This window comes from Rhinoraja longicauda, chromosome 7 (genome assembly GCF_053455715.1).
Source record: "Rhinoraja longicauda isolate Sanriku21f chromosome 7, sRhiLon1.1, whole genome shotgun sequence".
NCBI classification, from domain to species: Eukaryota; Metazoa; Chordata; class Chondrichthyes; order Rajiformes; family Arhynchobatidae; genus Rhinoraja; species Rhinoraja longicauda.
Window position 1 is genome coordinate 18,284,386 of NC_135959.1, and position 23,498 is coordinate 18,307,883.

General features: G+C 46.5%; 1 protein-coding gene across 1 annotated transcript; it reads left to right on the forward strand.

Moving 5' to 3' along the window:
* Positions 1-241: 241 nt before the first annotated feature.
* LOC144595484 (defense protein l(2)34Fc-like) lies at positions 242-18,519 on the forward strand. The gene is made up of 5 exons (XM_078403009.1): positions 242-434; positions 14,018-14,130; positions 15,049-15,167; positions 15,986-16,044; positions 18,149-18,519. The coding sequence occupies exons 1-5, from the start codon at positions 242-244 to the stop codon at positions 18,232-18,234; spliced, it is 570 nt and encodes a 189-aa protein (XP_078259135.1). The 3' UTR covers positions 18,235-18,519.
* Positions 18,520-23,498: the final 4,979 nt, after the last annotated feature.

The window sequence follows — 23,498 nt, forward strand, 5'->3', positions numbered from 1 at the left end:
CCCGCCGCACTGCACTGCCGCTAGGCCCCGCCGCACTGCACTGCCGCTAGGCCCCGCCGCACTGCACTGCCGCTAGGCCCCGCCGCACTGCACTGCCGCTAGGCCCCGCCGCACTGCACTGCCGCTAGGCCCCGCCGCACTGCACTGCCGCTATGCCCCGCCTGCCGCCTGACCCCACCCTCGCTCCTCTGTCAGAGCGCCAGCGGCCGGGGTTGGGCTCACACCGAGTTGCTGCCCCACGATGCCGGCCTTACTGTCGTGTGCGGGTTTTCCCGCGCTGTTCGCCCTCTGCCTCCCGCTGGTCTTGGCGCTGCCCGGCGGCGCGCCTCTCCGCGCCTGCTCCAGCCTCTTGCCTTCCCACACCGACGTCAGCCCACGGACCTCCGACCCGCCTCACACCATCGCTGTTACCTATCTCAACGGCACCGCGCAAGGTGGGCGGCCTCGGGGGGGAGACTGTCGGGGGTGGGGTGTAGGGTGAGGGGTGGGTGGGAGGGTGAGGGGTGGGGAGGTGGGGGGGAAGGGGGTGAGGGGGGGTGGGAGGTGGGGGGAGAGAGAGAATGAGGGTATGTTGTAGTTCAGATAGGAGGATGTGGATTTCTTGAGGGTCTGGTGTGGGTGGGGATGGGTTGTGGTGGGGAGTGAGTGTTAATGATGATGTGTCTGATGTGGGGAGTCTGGTGGGGGTGGTGAGTGTCTTTGATGGGGTGGATATGTTGTGGGTCTGGTGTGAGTTGGGTTGGAGTGGGGATGAGTTTCAGTGGTGAGGATATATGGTGTTTGTGGGTCTGGTGTGGAGAGTGTCTGGTGTGGGGGATGAGTGTGGGGGGAGGGGGGGGGTAGTATCTTTGGTAGAGATGGCAAGTGGTGTGATGATGAGTGTCTGGTGTGAGGAGGTGAGTTTCTATGGTGGGTGGTGAGTCAAAAGCTGGAGTAACTCATGAGACATAGACGGTGATGCGGAGAGATAAAGAACAATGAATGAAAGATATGCAAAGAAGTAATGATAAAGGAAACAGGCCATGGTTAGCAGTTTGTGGGGTGACAATAAGAAGCTAGTGTGACTTGGGTGGGGGATGGATAGGGAGAGAGGGAATGCTGGGGCTACCTGAAGTGAGAGAAATCAAGACTCACCACTGGGCTGTAAGCTGCCCAAGTGAAATATGAGATGCTGTTCCTCCAATTTGTGTTTAGCCTAACTCTGACAATGAAGTCAAGTCAAGTCAAGTCAATTTATTTGTATAGCACATTTAAAAACAACCCACGTTGACCAAAGTGCTGCACATCTGACTAGGAAAAAAAAAGAAACATACAGTGGCAGGCAGCCAAACACAACGGCGCGGCCATCTTGAACAAAATGTTAATTCAATCACCCACAGTCCAACAACAAAAGCATTAAATAAGCATTAAATTACACCCCCAAAAAACCCCCCAAAACAGTCCAACAATAAAAGCACTAAACAGGAACCCAAATTACCCAACCACAAAAACCCCCAAAACACAGTCCAACAATAAAAGCATTAAATAGGCATTCAAATCACACAACCCCAAACCCCCCAAAAACACAGTCCAACAATAAAAGCATCAAACAGGCACTCAAACCACCCAACCCCAAAAACACACAAAAAAAAGAAACATCCATCAAAGAAACATCCATCACAGTGAGTCTCCTCCAGTCCTCTCCTCACTGTGATGGAAGGCCACAATGTCTTTCCCTTCTCCCGCTGTCCTCGCCCGCAGCCAGGTTGTTGTGGTTGCAGGCCGCACCGGACGGTCCACAGCGGGCCAAGCCCAAGGCGCGTCGCGTCGCAGCCGCTCCCGCAGCCTCCGAAGACGGCCGGCTCCGCCGATGATAAGTCCGATCCGGGGCGGGCGAACACGCTGCTGCCGCTGTTGCTGCACGTCGGGGCGGTCGTGGCTCCCGACATTGAAGCCCCCGCCCAGCAGAGAAATATCCCGCGGCATATCTTAGGCCGCGCCGGACGGTGAAATGTCCGCGACCCAAGCCCCGCGATCCGGGGCGGGCGAACCCGCTGCCGCTGCCGGAGCTCCCGATGTCGGCATCCACGCGGCCCGAGCCTAAGGCGAGTCGCAGCCGCTCCCGCAGCCTCCGAAGACGGCCGGCTCCGGTGGTGGTAAGTCCGATCCGCGGGCTCTGCGAACCAGAGCCGTGGAGGCCGACAGCTCCAGGAGTTGGGCCGATGGTAGGCCGCAGCTGGAACGGAGACACGGCCCAGAAAACAAAGGTCGGGTCTCCGTTCGGAAGGGACACATATTTACAATGTTACAGTTTCCCCCTCCCCCCCCACATACACACATAGTACACAAACACAAAAACACCACATCACAACTACAATTAAGACCAACAAAAACAACAAAAACACAAAGACAAATGGACCGCAGGTGAGCCGCAGCTGCTAGGGCAGTGCCGCCATTTTGTAAAGTTTTGTGAAGGACACCAAGGACAGAAAGGTCTGTGTAGGAATGGGAAGGAGAATTAAAGTGTCCAGCAACCTCATTCTTTAGGGAATTCCTCTGACAACGTTGCAGCTGTGCCCAAGATGAGGTGTTCCATACTAGGACATCTGAGATGTCCTCATTTTTTCGGGAACGGGGGTGCTCCTCTCCCATCATAGATGATGCTCTCACTCGTGTCTCCTCGGTATTCCACAGCTCCACCCTTGCTCACCCTCGCCCTGGTCGCAACATAGACAGAGTCCCCCTAGTCCTTACCTTCCACCCCATCAGCCATTGCATACAACACATAATCCTCCAACATTTACACCACCTCCAACGGGATCCCACCACTAGCCACATTTTCCCATCCCAATCCCTTTCTGCCTTCCGCAGCGACTGTTCCCTCTGCAACTCCCTGGTTAACTCATCCCTTCCCACGCAAGCCACCCCCTCCCCAGGTATCTTCCCCTGCAACCACAGAAGATGCAACACCTGTCGCTATACCTCCTCCCTCAATTCTGTCCAGGGACCCCAAAAGTCCTTTCAGGTTAGGCAGAGGTTCACTTGCACCTCTTCCAACCTCATCTCCTGTGTCCGCTGTTCATGATGTGGGACGCTTGTACATCGGCAAGACCAAACGCAGACTGGGTGATCATTTCGCGGAACACCTTCACTCAGCCTGCCTGAACCTATCTGATCTCCTGGTTGCTGGACACTGTAATTCTCCTTCCCATTCCAACACAGACCTTTCTGTCCTAGGACTCGTCCAGTGTCAGAGTGAGGCCAAATGCAAATTGGAGGAACTGCATCTCATAGTTCACTTGGGCAGCTTACAGCCCAGTGATATGAATATTGATTTCTCTCACTTCAGGTAGCCCCGGCATTCCCTCTCTCTATCCCTCTACCCCACCCAAGTTGCACTAGCTTCTCATTTTCACCCCACAAACAGCTAACAATGGCCTACTTCCTTTATCATCGTTACTTTTTTGCATATCTTTCATTCATTGTTCTTTATCTCTCCACATCACCGTCTATATCTCTCGTTTCCCTTATACCTAACCAGGCTGAAGAAGGGTCTCGACCGGAAACGTCACCCATTCCTTCTCTCCAGGGTTGCTGCTGAGTTACTCCAGCTTTTTGTATCTTTGGTTTAAACCAGTGTCTGCAGTTCCTTCTTACACATGGTGTGGGTATGTTGTGGGGAAGGTTCTGGTGGATGGAGGTGATCGTCAGTGGTGTGGTGTTATCGTGTGTGAATCAGTTGTGGTTAGGGATGAGTATCAATGGCGTTTGTGGGTTGTGCGGGGAGGGGTTCAGGTGGGGGTGAGCATCTGGTGGGGAGTATGTTGTGGATTTGTGGGGGGTGTGTCTGAAGTGTGTGGTGTGAGAGGGGGGTGTGGTGTGAGGGGGGGTGTGGTGTGAGAGGGGGGTGTGGTGTGAGGAGGTTGTGGTGTGAGGGGGTGTGGTGTGAGGGGGGGGTGTGGTGTTGGGGGGGGTGAATGTGAACAATGGTGTATGTTATGGGTCTGGTATGGTGAGAGGGTGTGTCAATGGTGGGAATGTGTGGTGTTTGTAGTCTGGTGTGGGAAGGGGGTGAGTACCTGAGGTGTGGGTTAGGGGTGTGGGGGGAGTGAGGTGTGGGAGGTATGTTGTGTGTCTGGGAGGGGGGGATGAGTGAGTGTCTGGGGTGGGGGTGGGGGTGGGGGTGGGCTCAATTTAAATGAGTTGGGCTTTCAAAGAATATGGAATGAATGCAGGGTAAGGAGGATTGGTATAGATGGGTGTGGTGGTTGCCATAAGTGTATTGAACTGAAGGGTTTGTTTATGTACTGTATCGCTCTAACTCTATGAATTCTTGGTGAGAGATGCTATGTTCCAAAATTGGGCTTTTGAACCATTGGGTCTTTTGATGCTTGATACTGTCTGTATGGAGTTTGTACGCTCTCCCTGTGACCTGCTTGAGTTTTCTCCGAGATCTTCGGTTTCCTCCCACACTCCAAAGACGTACAAGTATGTAGGTTAATTGGCTTGGTAAATATTTTTAAAAATTGTCCCTAGTAGGTGTAGAATAGTGTTAATGTGCGGGGATTGCTGGTTGGCGCGGACCCGGTGGGCCTAAAGAGCCTGTTTCTGCGCTGTATCTCTAAACTAAACCCCACAAGAGCTTCTTCATCTCCTTTATCAAGCCCGTTTTGTAATGTATTCATACATATTCATGTTTTATGTTAATGAGTTGGTATTCAATATAAGCAGGGATTGCTGGGTAATATAAAGGCGTGTGATACCCGCACTAATGTGTGAGTCTAGTTCTGCCGTCCGAAATATAACAAAATTGGCGACGAGGACGGGATTGTAAAGGATTTGGGACTGAGCTTTTTTTCATGTCGAGTTCCTCAAGCTAGTATAGCCTTTGTACAGCTAAATTTTAGGTGAATTGCTACACCAGAACAGACAGGAAATCGGGGTTTTTGAGCGGACTTTCCTCGTCCTTTTTAAAAAAAAAAGAGAGGGACAAGATGGCGGCGTCCACAGGCTACATCGGAAATCTTGGCACTTTTGACAAAAGTCGAGAGCCATTCAGCTCATATGGAGAGAGCAAACATGTTCTTCATGGCCAACAACATAATGGAGATTAGCGGTGAAGAAGAGGTAGTGACTGCAACAAATAAGGCTGTTCGTGAATGCTTGAAAACGATTCTGCTCACGGAGATCGGTCCTGAAGTGTACGTCACACTTGTGACTCTCCTTAAGCCCATAACGGCAAAAGACGTGCCATTCAATGATATTATGAATAAGTTGGAGGAGCACTTCAGCCCAAAACCTCTGGAAATTGCAGAAAGCTATAAATTCGGCACTAGAAACCAGAAGCAGAATGAGACAATCAGTGAGTACAGTGTTGCCTTGAAAAACGTAACTTTGCACTGCAACTTTGGAACCTATCTCGAACGTGCACTACTCGACAGATTTGCTTGTGGTCTAGTGAATGAACAAATTCAGTCCAAACTGATGAACACTCCAGATCTTACATTCGAGAAAGCATGCAAGATTGCTACAATGGAGATGGCATCAAAGAATGCTTGCGGGTTTCGTCCACCAGAGACTGCAGTGGCCGTTTACAGTCACAAACCAGTGCCAATGGCCAAACCAAAAAGCGCTAAACCAAAACCAAAGTATGGTGGGGAGCCGAGTTCAGCCAGTTGTTATCGTTGCAACGGTAAAAACTCATCCCAATTTTGTCAGTTCAAAACGGCCAAATGCTATAATTGCCAGAAGAAAGGCCATATCTCCTCAGCATGTCGGGCCAAGCTTAAAGCAGGAAACAAACAACCTGCGGGAAACAAGCGACAACACCAGAAAGGAGTTCACAACTTGGGACGTGCACCCAGATGGAAATTAACTTGGGTTGTACACCATTTATGATATGCCAAGATATGCCGCGGGATATTTCTCTGCTGGGCGGGGGCTTCAATGTCGGGAGCCACGACCGCCCCGACGTGCAGCAACAGCGGCAGCAGCAGCGTGTTCGCCCGCCCCGGATCGGACTTATCATCGGCGGAGCCGGCCGTCTTCGGAGGCTGCGGGAGCGGCCCGCTGTGGACCGTCCGGTGCGGCCTGCAACCACAACAACCTGACTGCGGGCAAGGACAGCGGGAGAAGGGAAAGACATTGTGGCCTTCCATCACAGTGAGGAGAGAGAGGACTGGAGGAGACTCACTGTGATGGATGTTTCTTTAATGGATGTTTCTTTTTTGTGTGTTTTTGGGGTTGGGTAATTTGAATGCCTATTTAATACTTTTATTGTTGGACTGTGTTTTTGGGGGTTTTGGGGTTGGGTAATTTGAATGCCTATTTAATGCTTTTATTGTTGGACTGTGTTTTGGGGGTTTTTGGGGTTGTGTAATTTGAATGCCTATTTAATGCTTTTATTGTTGGACTGTGTTTTGGGGGGTTTTTGGGGTTGTGTAATTTTAATGCTTATTTAATGCTTTTATTGTTGGACTGTGGGTGACTGAATTTCGTCCAATATTGGATGACAAATAAAGCTATCTTGAATCTTGAATCTTGAATTTATGCAACCGACATCGATAAGCCTACAGCCAGCCAAGGCAAGGACTTTCGGACTAAACTATTGATTTATGAACAGTTAATCGATAGGTGTACTGACATTGGCAGCAGATTGTTCAGTCGTGAGCAAAGACCTGTACAAAACAAAGTTCTCACAGACACCATTGTCTGAGAGTAAGGTCAAGATGAGAACCTACTCGGGCGTAGTTTTGGAGACATGCGGTCAAATGAACTGCAAAGTTCAGCATAATGGTCAGTCAGTAACACTGCCCATCATAGTAGCCAGCTACAGAAATAAACCAACCCTCCTTGGAAATGATTGGCTGAGTAGAATAAAGTTAGACTGGAAGAACATTGGCAGCATCGATTTGTCCAAATCACGTCTTAAAAACATCATAAGCAAACATGCAGAAATATTTGCTGACAGTTACACGGGAATAAACGGGTACTCTGCACACATTCGACTTAAGCAAGATGTGAAACCTGTGTATTGTCGACCAAGACCTGTACCATATACGCTAAAGCAACAAGTAGAGGAAGAACTCGACAGGTTGGAGCAGAATAGAGTAATCGTGAAGACAGACCAGAGCAACTGGGCAACGCCAATTGTGGCCGTACCCAAAAGTTGACAAAACTGCAGTGACTACAAAGTCACAATCAACCAAGCCGTTGATGACGAACAATATCTGTTGCCAACCTCGCAAGATCTGTACGCAGAAGTTAGCGGAGCAACAGTCTTCACTAAACGGGATTTGTCTCACGCTAATGTGGAGATGAGGAACGCAGAGCCAGATCTGTCCTTTTTGTTTGCTTCGGCCACTGGACTCCGCATGGGCTTTGCAGCATTGTGTGCTAGGTTAAAGCACATGCTTGAGGCTCTCTCTCTCTCTCTCTCTCTCTCTCTCTCTCTCTCTCTCTCTCTCTCTCTCTCTCTCTCTCTCTCTCTCTCACCTGCTTGAGGCTACGTAACCCTGGAGAGTCATCCTGGTATCTTGGTGTAGGACTCCGTTACAGTAATTATACTTGGTGACATTCCAAGATCCCGTAGCCTCTGGTGTATCGTCATCACACATCATCACATCGTTTCTACAAAGGTGGAAAACTCGGTTGCTACGTCTGGGATCACATCGCCAGAGTACCCTGGCCATACTCGTAATCTGGGCGAACCCCAAGAGGCCACATAAGACTTCGTGTCCCATAATTGTATATGATAATCTGGATTGGTCTGAAAGAGAAAAGACTCACAAACATATTTTAAAAACTCAAAAAAACTTAAAACTCAAAAACAAAAACTTACAAAACAGGAGATAAATTGACTTAAACATTCCCATCCTTCCCAACAGACTCCTCCTCCTTCCCCTTTTGATTGGCCTGACCAATCAATTTGCAGTGATGTAGATGCACCCAGGCCGATCGTCAGTCTGTAAAGGTCGGGAAGTTGGAGAGAGGACCACCGTTGGCTGAAAGTAAGTGAGTGGCAATTACAGTGTAATAAGTCAGTTAGAAGAGAATACGTGGATTGGTTGATCATTTAAGTGAGAAGTCTGGTAAATTGGACAATCAGGCAATTTAATTGGTGATATAAGCAAGACTTGAAAAAGGGTACAGCCCAGTGAGAAAAGTGCGAGTCTTCGGCTGCGAGTCTTCGGCTGCGAGTCTTCGGCTGCGAGTCTTCGGCTGCGAGTCTTCGGCGAGGAGGCTGAGGTGAGGAGGTTACAATTGTTTTAAGCCTGAACTGTTTATAGACACAAAGTAATGGTGGAAAAATTGGTGCAGTGTGTTTCCGGCAGGATGTGGGAAGATAGGGACGTCGCTGGAGCTTCTGGGAGCTACACCTGCAAGAACTGTGTCCAGGTGCAGCTCCTGAATGAACGTGTGGTGGAGTTGGAGAGGCAGTTGGATGACCTCAGGGCCATCCGGGAATGCGAGAGTTTCCTCGACAGGACCTATTGTGAGGCTGTCACGCCAAGGGTCCAGGTCGAGCGAAGGTGGGAGACTGTTTCAGGGGGGAGTGGACGTGGACTACAGGAGACCCCTGTGCCTGTGCCTATTGCAAATAGGTATACCCTCTTGGGAACTGTCGGGGCAGAAGACGTTTCCAGTCCGAGTGGCGGACCTGTTGGCAAGGATACTCGACAGGGGAGACCGAAGTCAGGAAGAGCCGTAGTGGTGGGTGACTCCATCGTCCGAGGGACGGACAGAAGATTCTGTGGCAGCAGGAGGGACTTGAGGATGGTCTGTTGCCTCCCTGGTGCCAGGGTTCAGCACATCACGGACCGGCTTCAGAACATCCTAGTGATGGAAGACGATCAACCTGAAGTCGTTGTGCACGTGGGCACGAATGACGTCGGGCGGAAGAGGAAGGAGGTGCTACAGCGGGAGTTTAGAGAGTTAGGAAAAAGACTGAGAAGTAGGACGTCGAAGGTGGTTATCTCTGGACTGCTACCGGTACCTCGTGCTGGTGAGGCCAGGAACAGGGAGATAGAGGGTATGAATTTATGGCTGAGGGGCTGGTGCAGAGAGCAGGGATTTAGATTTCTGGACCACTGGGATCTCTTCTGGGCTAGGGGTGACTTGTATAAAAGGGACGGGTTACATCTTAACAGCAGGGGGACAAACATTCTGGCAGGCAGGTTTGCTAGTGCGACACCTGTGGCTTTAAACTAAGTAGTGGGGGGAGGGGTTAACAAATTGTGAATATGAAGATGAGGTTAAAGGGAATACAGGAGATATTGCAGAAGACTCTCGGAAGAATGGGAACAGAAGTTCTAGAGGGGAAAAGAGATTAAGGGCAGGGCCATTTGTGACCGATGTGAGAGGGGAGGTAAATACAGAAGTTAAAGTGTTGTACTTAAATGCGCGTAGTATAAAAAATAAAGTGGATGAGCTTGAGGCTCAGTTAGTCATGGGCAAGTATGATGTTGTAGGGATCACTGAGACATGGCTACAAGAGGACCAGGGCTGGGAACTGAATATTCATGGGTACACAACGTATAGAAAAGACAGACAGGTGGGCAGAGGGGGTGGGGTTGCTCTGCTGGTAAGGAATGATATTCATTCCCTTGCAAGGGGTGACATAGAATCAGGAGATGTTGAATCAGTATGGATAGAAATGAGGAATTGTAAGGGTAAAAAGACCCTAATGGGAGTTATCTATAGGCCCCCAAACAGTAGCCTCGACATAGGGTGCAAGTTGAATCAGGAGATAAAATTGGCGTGTCACAAATGTAATGCTACGGTGGTTATGGGAGATTTCAACATGCAGGTAGACTGGGAAAATCATGTTGGAAATGGACCCCAGGAAAGAGAGTTTGTAGAGTGCCTTCGAGATGGATTCTTAGAACAGCTTGTACTGGAGCCTACCAGGGAGAAGGCAATTCTGGATTTAGTGTTGTGTAATGATCCTGATCTGATAAGGGGACTAGAGGTAAAAGAGCCATTAGGAGGCAGTGATCACAACATGATAAGTTTTACTCTGCAAATGGAAAGGCAGAAGGGAAAATCGGAAGTGTCAGTATTACAGTATAGCAAAGGGGATTACAGAGGCATGAGGCGGGAGCTGGCCAAAATTGACTGGAAGGAGGCCCTAGCAGGGAAGACGGTAGAACAGCAATGGCAGGTATTCCTGGGAATAATGCAGAGGTTGCAGGATCAATTTATTCCAAAGAGGTGGAAAGACTCTAAGGGGAGTAAGAGACACCTGTGGCTGACAAGGGAAGTCAGGGACAGCATAAAAATTAAGGAGAGGAAGTATAACATAGCAAAGAAGAGTGGGAAGACAGAGGATTGGGACTCTTTTAAAGAAATCCACATTAGGCAGGAAATAGTTTTGGGTGGACTGATGGGACTGAAGGCTGATAAATCCCCAGGGCCTGATGGTCTGCATCCCAGGGTACTTAAGGAGGTGGCTCTAGAAATAGTGGAAGCATTGGAGATAATTTTTCAATGTTCTATAGATTCAGGATCAGTTCCTGTGGATTGGAGGATAGCAAATGTTATCCCACTTTTTAAGAAAGGAGGGAGAGAGAAAACGGGTAATTATAGACCAGTTAGTCTGACATCAGTGGTGGGAAAATGCTGGAGTCGATTATAAAAGACGAAATTGCTGAGCATTTGGATAGCAGTAACAGGATCATTCCGAGTCAGCATGGATTTACGAAGGGGAAATCATGCTTGACAAATCTACTGGAATTTTTTGAGGATGTAACTAGGAAAATTGACAGGGGAGAGTCGGTGGATGTGGTGTACCTCGACTTTCAGAAAACCTTCGACAAGGTCCCACATAGGAGATTAGTGGGCAAAATTAGAGCACATGGTATTGTGGGTAGGGTACTGACATGGATAGAAAATTGGTTGACAGATAGAAAGCAAAGAGTGGGGATAAATAGGTCCCTTTCGGAATGGCAGGCAGTGTCCAGTGGGGTACCGCAAGGTTCGGTGCTGGGACCCCAGCTATTTACGATATACATTAATGACTTAGATGAAGGGATTAAAAGTACCATTAGCAAATTTGCAGATGATACTAAGCTGGGGGGTAGTGTGAATTGTGAGGAAGATGCAATAAGGCTGCAGGGTGACTTGGACAGGTTGTGTGAGTGGGCGGATACATGGCAGATGCAGTTTAATGTAGATAAGTGTGAGGTTATTCACTTTGGAAGTAAGAATAGAAAGGCAGATTATTATCTGAATGGTGTCAAGTTAGGAAGATGATGTTCAACGAGATCTGGGTGTCCTAGTGCATCAGTCACTGAAAGGAAGCATGCAGGTACAGCAGGCAGTGAAGAAAGCCAATGGAATGTTGGCCTTCGTAACAAGAGGAGTTGAGTATAGGAGCAAAGAGGTCCTTCTACAGTTGTACCGGGCCCTGGTGAGACCGCACCTGGAGTACTGTGTGCAGTTTTGGTCTCCAAATTTGAGGAAGGATATTCTTGCTATTGAGGGCGTGCAGCGTAGGTTCACTATGTTAATTCCCGGAATGGCGGGACTGTCGTATGTTGAAAGGCTGGACCAATTAGCCTTGTATACACTGGAATTTAGAAGGATGAGGGGGGATCTTATTGAAACATATAAGATAATTAGGGGATTGGACACATTAGAGGCAGGAAACATGTTCCCAATGTTGGGGGAGTCCAGAACAAGGGGCCACAGTTTAAGAATAAGGGGTAGGCCATTTAGAACGGAGATGAGGAAGAACTTTTTCAGTCAGAGAGTGGTGAAGGTGTGGAATTCTCTGCCTCAGAAGGCAGTGGAGGCCAGTTCGTTGGATGCTTTCAAGAGAGAGCTGGATAGAGCTCTTAAGGATAGCGGAGTGAAGGGGTATGGGGAGAAGGCAGGAACGGGGTACTGATTGAGAGTGATCAGCCATGATCGCATTGAATGGCGGTGCTGGCTCGAAGGGCTGAATGGCCTACTCCTGCACCTATTGTCTATTGTCCTTCAACCTTGACAGCCGTGGGGGTCGTAAGAAGAACCTGGAAGGGTCCTTCCCACCGTGGGTCAAGGGACTTCTTAGTCCAATTTTTAATAAGGACATAAGAACCAAGTCAAGTCAAGTCAAGTCAATTTATTTGTATAGCACATTTAAAAACAACCCACGTTGACCAAAGTGCTGCACATCTGACTAGGAAAAAAAAGAAACATACAGACAGGCGTGATTGGAGAAGGGGGAGTATTGGCAAGTGGAGTACCAAAGGCAGCGCGAACCTGTGAATGAGCAAAATGCAAAGCTTTAGTTAGGGCAATAATATAGGAGGTCATATCGTCAGTCATATGGTGGAAATGCACCGGCGCTGGAGGAGCATCATTCCAAGGAGTGCAGAGAGTCCGCCCATAAACGATCTCCGCAGGCGAGAGGGCAGTCCGACCTGCGGGAGTAGTGCGAATCTGAAAAAGAGCTACAGGCAACAGTTTTAGCCAAGAAGAACCAGTTTGTTCGACTAGTTTAGCGAGTTTGGTTTTTAAAGTTTGATTAGCTCGTTCGACTAGGCCAGCAGCTTGTGGCCGGTACGCGGTGTAGTGCGCAGTGTAGTTGCTGATGCACGCCCAGCTGGGCGCACATTTCCTTGTTAACCGCTGCAATGAAATGCGGACCATAAATCTCTGCTATCAGCCTGATACACCGATATTCCACTAACTCTCCTGCCACCTGCTCATTCAGCTGATCATTCGTGAGTCCTCCCATTGAACTTTCATCCTGCTTTAGCATGGGACACGTTTCCCCTGTCTCCTCCATTCTCAACATCAGCATTTTGTGGGTATTCCCAAACCCCTGCATCGTTTGCATGAGCCTCGCAATTATACATTTGATTACTGCAATGCCTACAAACACACATATTAAGATAATGGCGAGATATATAGCAATATTAATGAACCAGTTGTACTATTTGCCCAAACCCCAATCCCCCCAATCCACTCCTTCGGTTATCCCATTCAGGAAGGTTCGAATGTCATCCTTGGATAAAATAACTGGGATTCTTGACTGGGGTGGGAGTTAAGAGGCCCACCACTGAAGTGGAGGGGTAACAGACAACAGATTCGGGAGAGTACATCAAATCATGAGCCCTTATGAATAAGTTCTGATCATCATCCATCTCTCTCTTTCGTCGTTCCCCCGGGCGGGGTGTCAAGAGGGAGTCTTGGTGAGAGGCCTCATGAGAGCATGATCCGGTCTCCTTGTCGCCGTCGCGTGGACAAATGAAGTCGAAGCGACACTTTCGCCCAACTCAATGTTGAAACACAAAATTCGGTTAGTACAGACAAAGAAATAGATTCCTCTGGTCAAAGTCAGTGTACTAAAACAGAGCCAAACAAGCCTACAGTTGAGTCAACACCTAAACCTCTTACACCTGTTACTGTTAGACGGTCAGGCAGGATCCGTAAACCAGTCGTTAAGTTAGATTTGTAAGTTAGATAACTCACTGCACAAGTAAAACGAAAATGTGGAGATATGCAAAATAAATATATAATGTTTATCATTTGAAATTTCATAAATACAGGATAAACAATACTGGTTTAAATCAAGTATCACAACAACAAAATTGTAACCAAGCACTTAGATTTAATACTTTTTTAAAAAAAAAGGAGATAACGTATTCATACATATTCATGTTTTATGTTAATGAGTTGGTGTTCAATATAAGCAGGGAATGCTGGGTAATAAAAAGGCGCGTGATAGCGGCAAGTAATGTGCGAGTCTAGTTCTTCATTCTGCCGTCCGGAATATAACAATCATCAGAATACCCACTATTTTTTGTGTGAAGTAGCCTTTGACTGCTTAGTCTTTATGACTTTCATTCCTAGTGTTGTCTCTGCATTTCCCCGAGGTTGAGTAACTTAAGGAATCTGATATTATTTGTGAATCTGGTCTGCTGAGTCTTCAACTTTTACCTTTCAACCTTCACCCCTTGCTGAATGCACTTGCAGAAAGCCAATTGCTTTCTTGAAGTTTTCATGAAATGAAAATAAATTTCATGCAAAAAATCTCATTCCTTTACAGTGACGATAATAGGCTCAGATTACCAAGGTCTGCTACTTCAATGCCGAGAACCTAATGGGAATGTTGCAGTTGGTATCTGGACCGTGCCTCCCACCAATACAAAAGCCATTTCGGTATGAACTGTTTGTTATCTGTATGCTATCTATTTAACTCCATTAATAGTGGACATTAAACATAAAACTCTGTTCTGCTTTGATGTGTACGAGGCTGCAGAAGGTTAGAACGAATGGAATGCAGGGTGAGCTAGCTGACTGGATAGAGATCAGGAAGCAAAGAGTGATGGTGGAAGGTTGCCTGTGACTAGTGGTGTGCCAGGCTCATTGCTGTTAGTTGTTTATATCCATGATTTGGGTGATAATATAGAAAATATGATTATTAATTTTGCAGATAACACTAAAGTGGGTGGCATTGTAGATAGTGAAGATGGTTATCAAAAATCAGCGGAATCTTGATCTGTTGAGATGTTGTATCTTGGGAAGTCAAACTAGGGCAGGACCAACATAGTGAATGGCAGAGCCCTGGGGCTGTTGCAGAGCAGAGGGTCTAGGAGTGTCATCACGGGTAGATGGGGTGGTCAAGAAGGCTTAAGTTACATTGGTCTTCATCAGTCAGGGTATTAAGTACAGAAGTTGGAATGTTATGTTACAGTTGTACAATTATGGTGCGGCTACATTTGGAGTATTGTTTTCAGTTTTGGTCACTCTGCTGTAGGAAGGATATTGTAAACCTGGAAGGAGTGTGGAGAAGCTTTGAGGATATTGCCAAGACTTGTGGGCCTGAGCTATAGGGAGAGGTTGGGCAAGCTAGGACTACAAGGGACCACACCAGGCATGTTTGCAGCTTTCCCTGTACAGCAAATAACACCTTGTTTTGGGTAGGAGACCCAAATCCTACAGTACCCAAGGTGTGATCTCACTAAGGTTTGTATAATTGTAGTATGACAATTTTGCTATATATTCAAATCCTTGTCAGGTTTTAAATGTTTTAAGCTGAAAGAAGGAATTGTCTAACTTCTTGCTCTCCCTTACCAGTGTTTCAATATGCATAATAGTGCAATCACTCATTCAAACACTGACTTGAAGAGTGGCATTACTGTCTACACCTGGAATCCACCCTCCAAGCATAAGTGTGACATGAAAGTTGAGTTTGTGTAAGTATATTTTACAGCTGATTGAACCTGCACAAAGACAATACATGATACAGTCGAGCTATCCAGTGCACAGATACATGACAAAGGGAACAATATGAATAACGTTTAGTGCAAGATGAAGCCAGTAAAGTCTGATAAAGATAGTCCGAGATTCTTGAGTGAGGTAGATGGTAGTTCAGGGCTGCGCTCTAGTTGTTGGTAGGATGGTTCAGATGTCTGATAACAGCTGGGAAGAAACTGTCCCCGAATCTAGAGGTATTTGCCTAATGGGAGAGGGGAGAAGAGGGAGTGGCCAGGGTGCACCTCATCCGTGATTATGCTGGTGGCCTTGCCGAGGCAGCGAGAGGTAGAAATTAAGTAAATAAAAGGGAGGTTGGTTTGAGTGATGGTCTGGGCTGCATCCACAATTCTCTACAGTTTTTTTTCCATCTTGGATGGAGCTGTTCCCAAACCATGTTGTGATGCATCCCGATATTAACCCCGTGTATTCTTTGGAAGAGGGTGGCGGGAAGAGGGAGGAAAACTATCTGCTGGGGGAAGAGGTTGTGGGGAGAAGGCAGGATAATGGGGTTGAATAAATAAATGACAGAGTAGACGATGGACTGATTGGCCCAATTCAGCTCCAATAACTGATAAATTTATGAAGGGGTTGGGCTGGGAAATATTTTTGGTCTTAGATTTTTTTTCTCTCTCCCTGGGAGAGATTGCGTGACTGGACAGTGTTCATTGTTGATGAAATATGTGGTTGGTTAAGTGAACCTCTTCTCCATGCCTTTGCAGAATGTAGGTAATAATTAAGCTGATGCTTTCTGTTGCAGAGCCACTGTGGCCCAGTCCAGAGTAATGTACTGGATCGGTTTAAAATCTGAACAAATCAGTGAGTATCTATTATTAATCCTTCAACACAACACAACAAAATTGAAGAAGGGTCTCGACCCGACACGTCACCCATTCCTTCTCTCCAGAGATGCTGCCTGTCCCGCTGAGTTACTCCAGCATTTTGTGTCTAACAACAAAACAAACCTAATTTCTTGAGAGAAATTTCTACATTTAGTTTGGAAAAACAACAAAAACACTTAGTTTAGAAATAGAGTCCATTCAGTCCATCGTCTACTCCATCATTTATTTATTCAACCCCATTCTCCTGCCTTCTCCCCACAACCTTTTCCCCCAGCAGACAGTTTTTCTCCCTCTTCCCACCACCCCCTCCAAAGGTTACACGGGCTTAATATCGGGATGCATCACAACAGGCCCTTCAGCCCACTGGGACCACGTCGACCAGTGATTCCCGCATATTAACATTATCCTATACACCCAAGGGACAATTTTTACATTTACCGAGACAATTAACCTACAAACCTGTATGTCTTTGGAGTGTGGAAGGAAACCGAAGATCTTGGCGAAAACCTACGCAGGTCACAGGAAGAATATACAAACGCCATACAGACAGCACCCGTAGTCAGGATCGAACCCAGGTCTCTGGCGCTGTAAGGCAGCAATTCTACCACTGTGCCACCCTGGAGATTTACTAAAATCTCTTTTTGGGGTGAAGGAAAAGAATTGAACAATCTTTACTGTCCACCTGTTCTTGGGTGATTAGATTGTTATTGAGGATTGGGTGGATCTTAACTTTATTTGTGCAGTTGTCATCGTAATGTTTCCTCTAACTCCTTGGGTTTGAGACTCCCTCAATATCTGATCCAGAAATACAAGCTTTTTATGGCTATCAACATGTCCCACTTGCCTGCATTTGGCTCGTATTCCTCTAAACCTGTCCTATCTATGTGACTGTCCAATTGTTTCTTAAACGTTGCAATAGTCCCTGCCTCAACTACCTCCTCCGGCAACTCATTCCATACCCCCACCAACCTTTATGTAGAAAAAGTTACCCCTCAGAGTCCCAGCCTGCTCAACCTCTCCCGATAGCTCAGATCCTTGAGTCCTGGCAACATCATTGTAAATCTTCTCTGAACCCTTTCCAACTTAACACCATCTTTCCTATAACATGATGCCCAGAACTAAACACAATACTCTAAATGCGACTACACCAACGTCTTTTATAAATGCAACATGATCTTCCAACTTCAATACTCTACATTTTTGCCCTGCATAATCCTGATCTTGATTGGGTTTCCACTGTTGTTTCACAAACCCAATTCCTTTCAATGGAATAGTTCACAAAATAACATCAAGCAATTTGTAAGAATGGTGAGTAGGAAAGAGAATAATCATGAGGCCACCTTATTCCTGCCAGGGGCATCTATTCCCAAAAGTGCTAAAGAATTCAGCTGAAGAGACTGGACCTGGAGGTAAAAGATCTGAAAAATCTTCATCCTGAAACATTGACTTTTCTGCCTTCCATGGTACTTTAAACCAGATTTCCTGTAGATCTTGCCCTCTTTGATGTAACTCTTTGTAGATGTGGGGAATCATTGACATGGAATTGCCTTTGATAGCCCTGTTTATGTTCAGTACCCCTGTTTAATCTACTCGGATAGAAGTTACACCACAGACCTCTGCTCTGCAACCTCAGATAATTCTGTAAAGGGTTTACATTGTTTCTCCATTGCTCTTGGGATAGAAAATCCCTCATTTGCCCGATAGTTGTGGCTAGAGATCAAACATTTTTGCCATCAAAGCACATGTGTGGAATCTGGCCAAGACTTCACTCCAGTACAGTGCTGGGAGAATGCTGCACTCTGAGATATTAAAGAGACCACTTCTGTTTTCTTGGCCACTAAAGAAAGAAGACCAAGGGAGTTCTCCTGGAAATCATCCTCAAAATCTAAAATTGATTATCTGGTCATACATTTTCTTTGTGGAACCCTGTTGTGTAGAATTGGCTGCTGTTTCCCTGCAGGCTTTGTTGCTTTAAGCTGCCGTGGAAGCTGTCAATTTATTTGCTGTGGTACTAAACTGAAGTCTCATTTTGTAGGAAGAATGTTGTTGCTATATTTATTAACTGATTCTTTATTTTGCAGTGATAAAGTGCTCCAGTGCAGTGAGGACCTTGTCTGGATTTGCCACGGTTATGATCTGTCCCCTCGTTTGCCTAGCTGCATTCTGATCAGTGGCAAACACTGAACAATTGTTGTTTTGAAATTGTTGGTGTGGATTTCATTCATCAAACTTTTAAACCTGTTAAAGGTCAAGTTATTAAGTTCAAAGTCAGCACTTTAAATTCCCAAGCACTTCTCTGTTCAGAAGGTTTAAAAGGATTAGGTTCACAATTTGTTTGTTGTATGTTTGCTTAACGTTTGTCTACCTAATAGTTTATGTAAATGTGTTAAATTATTTAGTCAAATAAACTTCTTGTATTTGCAACGTTTTCTTAAATGGAATTGCTGACAGATGAAAGTACTGTGTAATTGTTTAAAAAAGGTGCTTCAAATAAGAATTGCTTGATTTGAGATAACAGATGGTTTTGAAAAGTCAAGGCTGTCACCCATGGAAATAAATCCTTAATTGTCCTAATCAGTATGTACCTTGCTAACAACAATCGCTCTTTGCTGCAAACCAGTACTTGATCAATACATTGCTGTTCAGAGCAGCCAGCGAAAGAAACTTGCCATTTCCCCCACAGATGCTGTCTGACCTGCCAAGTTCCTCCAGCACTTTGCCTTTTGCACATGGTACTGCTGCTTCTAGGCAGTTCAAATCTGCTATGAAACGCTGTGTCTGATCGGATATACTGCATTCAAGGATGTGTTAGAACGAATTTCCATTTCCCATCCTGCTCCAGTCAGACCTTTAAACTCATAATTTGGAGGGGTGTCGGGGAAAAGATTGTGAACTTGGAAGTAAACATAAATTATTTATTAACTTGAGCAAACCAGAGGGTTGAGTTGAAAATCACTGAGTTATAATGGAAAATGCTGAGCAACAAATTTCAGACTTGAAACGTTAAAGGTTTATCTCGTAACAGATGCTGTCTGGGGCACACAGAGCCGGGGACGTGGATTCCATCCTGGTTACAGGTGCGGTCTGTACGGTGTTTGTATGTTCTCCCCGTGACTGGGTTTTCTCTGTGTTTTCCGGTTTCCTCCCACACACTAAAGATGTACAGATTTGTAAGTTAATTGGCTTCGGTAAAAATTGTAAATTGTCCCTAGTGTGTAGGATAGTGCTAGTGTACAGGGTGATCAATGGTTGGCCGAAGAGCCTGTTTCTGCTCCGTATCTCTGAAGTCTGAACTGGTGTTCCTGGCATTTTCTACTATTTCAGATTCCCAGCAGCTGCAGCTTTCATCATTGCCCAAAGCTTCTGTTTTGACCAGGAAATGTGTAGCCATGCAAATTGTAGCAGATACAGAAATGTTGGCAATGCTCTTGGGGCAGCCATGGAGGGAAACTGAACCCACTGTATTTGGTAGGACTAGAAGTTGAGTTTTAGTTTAGAGATACAGCACGGAAACGGGCCCTTCCAGCTGTACGAGGAAACATACATTGCCTCAATATCTATCAAATGTTTCTAATCTGGTGTCCAGTATCTTGCACTACTCTCATTTGTGGATAATCTGTAATGTTTCCCTTTGAACTGATCCAAGTGGTTAGTAATTTGTTAGATTTCCAACCATGTACTAAATAGGAACAAGAGTAGGCTATTTAATACTTTAGCTGCCCTGTTTTCCAAGTTTGCCCCAAGTAGATAATCCTTTTTCCTCGCCAGACATTATGAAAGCCTGGATTTCAATTGACACCAGGAACTATTGCGATATTGAGGCAAACATTTGTAAATAGCCCATGGTATATCCTGGAGGTGAGATGGGTTGAGTGGAAAGTTCCAGGGCTGCATGGAGAAGCAGACTAGGGGAGCCCCTATACAAGGTGGGCAGGAACCTGGTGGGCTGAAGGACTGTGTACCTCGGGCTGTAGAAGGAGTTGTAAAGCAAGAAAACTGACTGCTCTCTTGCCCATGCCAAGGGTTCACTGGAACAGTGGGGCTTTCCCTGTAGCTACTGCCCCCATTCCTCCAGATTTCAGTGCTGTGCTGATTTACTGTAGATTTGCCACCCTACACCTAGTTGTTGCTTTTCCTCTCCACCTGCTTTTTAATTTAATGGTAATGAATTAACTCCCAACCTCCTGCTGTATTCCAAGCCTTCACTTTCTCCTCTGCCATCTTTTGCCTCCACTTTTAAAGACTTGGTCCATTATTTTCTACATCTAATGCAAGCTCACTGAGCAGAAATATTAACTTTCCGCACATTTTATGTTCATCCTATTTTGTTCCCGTTTATTGCGACATAATCTCTCTTGCTCATTGGGAAATCGTGAAGATGGATTTACAGTGAAGATCGGACAGTTTCATGGATAGGATAGTTTTAGAGATGTGGGTCAAATGCTACCAGGTGGGACGAGTGTACATGGGGCATGTTGGCAGAAGGGACTGTTGCCACATTATATGACCCTATAAAGCAGAACAAGGGTAGAATTGATTATAAGCAGAGCACAAACACAGGCCCTTTGGCTCTGAAGTTGGTCAGAGGAGGACAGCTGAAGGAGTGCGAGGATTCGCTGAGCAGGTAATCGCTCTTGGAGTTTGAGGGTTTTTTTCAGGAGCGGGCCTTTTAAAATCTGATCAGGGACAATTTCCAACAAGTTACCTTGAAGTTGGTCAGAGGAGGACAGGTGAAGAAGCGCGGGGATTCGCTGAGCAATTAAATTTAGCAAATTGGTAAGTTAGCTGATTAATCAATTAGTCAATTTAACAGCTAATATAAGCGAGGTTTGCTCTAGGGAAGCGGCCTGTCGGGGAGCGGCCTTGTTGAGAAAAGTGTGAGTCTTTGGCAAGGAGGCTGAGGGAGGAGACTACGCCAAAAGTTGGAGAGGGTGAGATGATACAAGGAAATGACAGATAAGCTGAGTCAGTGTGATGTTTGCAGGATGTGGGAGATCAGGGACACAGTTGGCGCCTCTGGCTGCTACAAATGTGGTAAGTGTGTCCAGGTTCAGCTCCTGAAGGACCTTGTTGGGGAACTGGAGAGCTAACTGGGTGACCTCAGGAACATCCGAGAAAATTAGCCGTTCCTGGACAAGACCTTCAGTGAGATTGTTACACCGAAGGTACAGGAAGAGAGCAGGTGGGTGACGGTGAGGAAGGGAAGGAAGCTTGGAGTACAAGAGATCCCGGGGGTTGTATCTCTGGAAAATAGGTTCACCCTCTTGGAAGCTGTCGGGACAGAGGACACTGCCAGTCTGAGTGGCGAACAAGTCTGCGAGGCAAAATGTGGAGCTGAACCAAAGCCGAAGGGACCGACATCAGGCAGAGCCGTGGGAGTAGGGGACTCCATCGTGAGAGGTACGGACAAGGGTTTCTGTGGCAACAAGCGGGATTTAAGGATGGTGTGTTGCCTCCCTGGTGCCAGGATCCAGGACGTCAGGGACCAAATGCAGTGCATCCTCAAGGGTGAAGGTGAACAGCCGGAAGTGTTGTGCATGTCGGCACAAACGACGTCGGGAAGAAGAGGAAAGATATTCTGCAGCATGACTTTAGAGAGATGAGAAGAAGACTGAAAAGCAGGACCTCCAATGTGGTTATCTCCGGTTTGCTTCCAGTTCCTCGTGCTGGTGAGGTCAGGAGCAGGGAGATATTGCTCACTAAGCAAGAGGGAATGGCCAAGTGTAATAGGAATCAATATGGAAGTTGAGATGAGCAAAGGATTAAAAGTGCTATATATCAATGCACGGTATAGGAAGTAAAGTGGATGAGCTTGAGGCTCAGTTAGAGATTGGTAGGTATGACGTGGGGATTACAGAGTTGTGGCTGCAGAAGGATCAGGACTGGGAACTGAATATTCAGGGTTATACGTCCCATAGAAAGGACAGGCAGGTGGGCAGAGGAGGTGGGGTAGCTCTGTTGGTGAGGGATGGAATTTGTGAGGGGTGACATTGGGACTGACAATGTAGAGTCATTGTGGATAGTGTTGAGGAATTGTAAAGGTAAGAAGACACTAATGGGAGTTATCTACAGATCCCCAAACAGTAGCCTGGATATAGGGTGTAGGCTGCAGCAGGAGTTAAAATTGGCATGTAACAAAGGTAATGCCACTGTAGTTATGGGGGATTTCAATATGCAGGTAGACTGGGAAAATCAGGTTGGTTCTGGACCCCAAGAAATGGAGTTTGTAGAGTGCCTCCGAGATGGATTCTCAGAGCAGCTTGCACTAGAGCCCATCACTTATGACCTTATGATCAAAAGATAAACCTGACCTATTCCTATTTGACTGTGTTTGTCCCATCTCCCTCCAAACCTTTCTTATCCACGAACCCATGTAAGTATTTTTTAAAAACATTGTAAGTGTACCTCTCTCCAACCTGTCCACTTCCGGCAGCAACTTGTTCCACATAGCCACCATCCACTGTGGATAAAGTTGCCCCTCAGGTTACCTCTGCTCTCAAGTTTCAGGCTAGATTGTAAAGTGACACAGGTGTAGAATCATTACAAGTACAGAAGTAGCACCACTAATAATTAGACCTGTTATATTCCATCTCCTATGGGAAGGGTTGACAGGGCTTGTTTCGCATTGACTGGGAACCATCCTGGAGGTAATTCTGCTGATATAAACAGAAGACAGGGAAACAATTCCTTCTATTGAGCAACAACAAATATATATTTGCAGAAAGGTTTGTAAAATTGCTTCTTTTTCTAACTGCCAAGATCTGTTAAATTTGTTTCCAGTCTACTTCCTGGTTCAACGCATTATATATACATCGAGAATAACCAGTCATGCTTTCCTTTGTTCTGTTTCAAATGATTTGGTCCAACCATGTGTCAGAAGGAACTGCAGATGCTAGTTTATACCAAAGCTAGACACAAAATGCTGGAATAACTTGGCATATCAGGCAGCATTTCTAGAGAAAAGGGATAAGTGACGTTTTGGGTCGAGACCCTTCAGACTGAGTCAGGGGAGAGGAAAACTAGAGGTGTGAAAAGATTTGGAACAAATCAGAGCCGGCACCGATGACCAAGGAAATATCGAACCCACAATGGTCTATTGTTGGGTGTGGAAGAGATGATAACAGGGATATATGGATGTGAACAGTGGAACCAGCAGGGTCGTCTTCTTCTTGCGTTTGAGGCTGCAGAGGTTATGTAACGCCCTCCAGGCGCTGTAGCCACTGCAATGTGCTGTTGTCGAGGGTCGTGAGGTCTACCCCTCCACCAGGGGGGCGGAGGACAGCGCAGCCGAAAATGACGTTCTGCCAGCAGGGCGATTTCTCTTAACAGCTGACAACCCAGCAGTATGAATATTGATTTCTCTAATCTCAGGTAGCTCCTGCATTCCCTCTCTCTGCCCTCTCCTACCCTAGTCGTCCTGCTGGTCCCAAC

Coding starts and splice junctions, on each gene's coding strand:
- LOC144595484 (XM_078403009.1), top strand. CDS start 242: ATGCCGGCCTTACTGTCGTGTGCGGGTTTTCCCGCGCTGTTCGCCCTC. Junction 14,131..15,048: donor CCAATACAAAAGCCATTTCG/GTATGAACTGTT, acceptor CTCCCTTACCAG/TGTTTCAATATGCATAATAG. Junction 15,168..15,985: donor GACATGAAAGTTGAGTTTGT/GTAAGTATATTT, acceptor TTTCTGTTGCAG/AGCCACTGTGGCCCAGTCCA.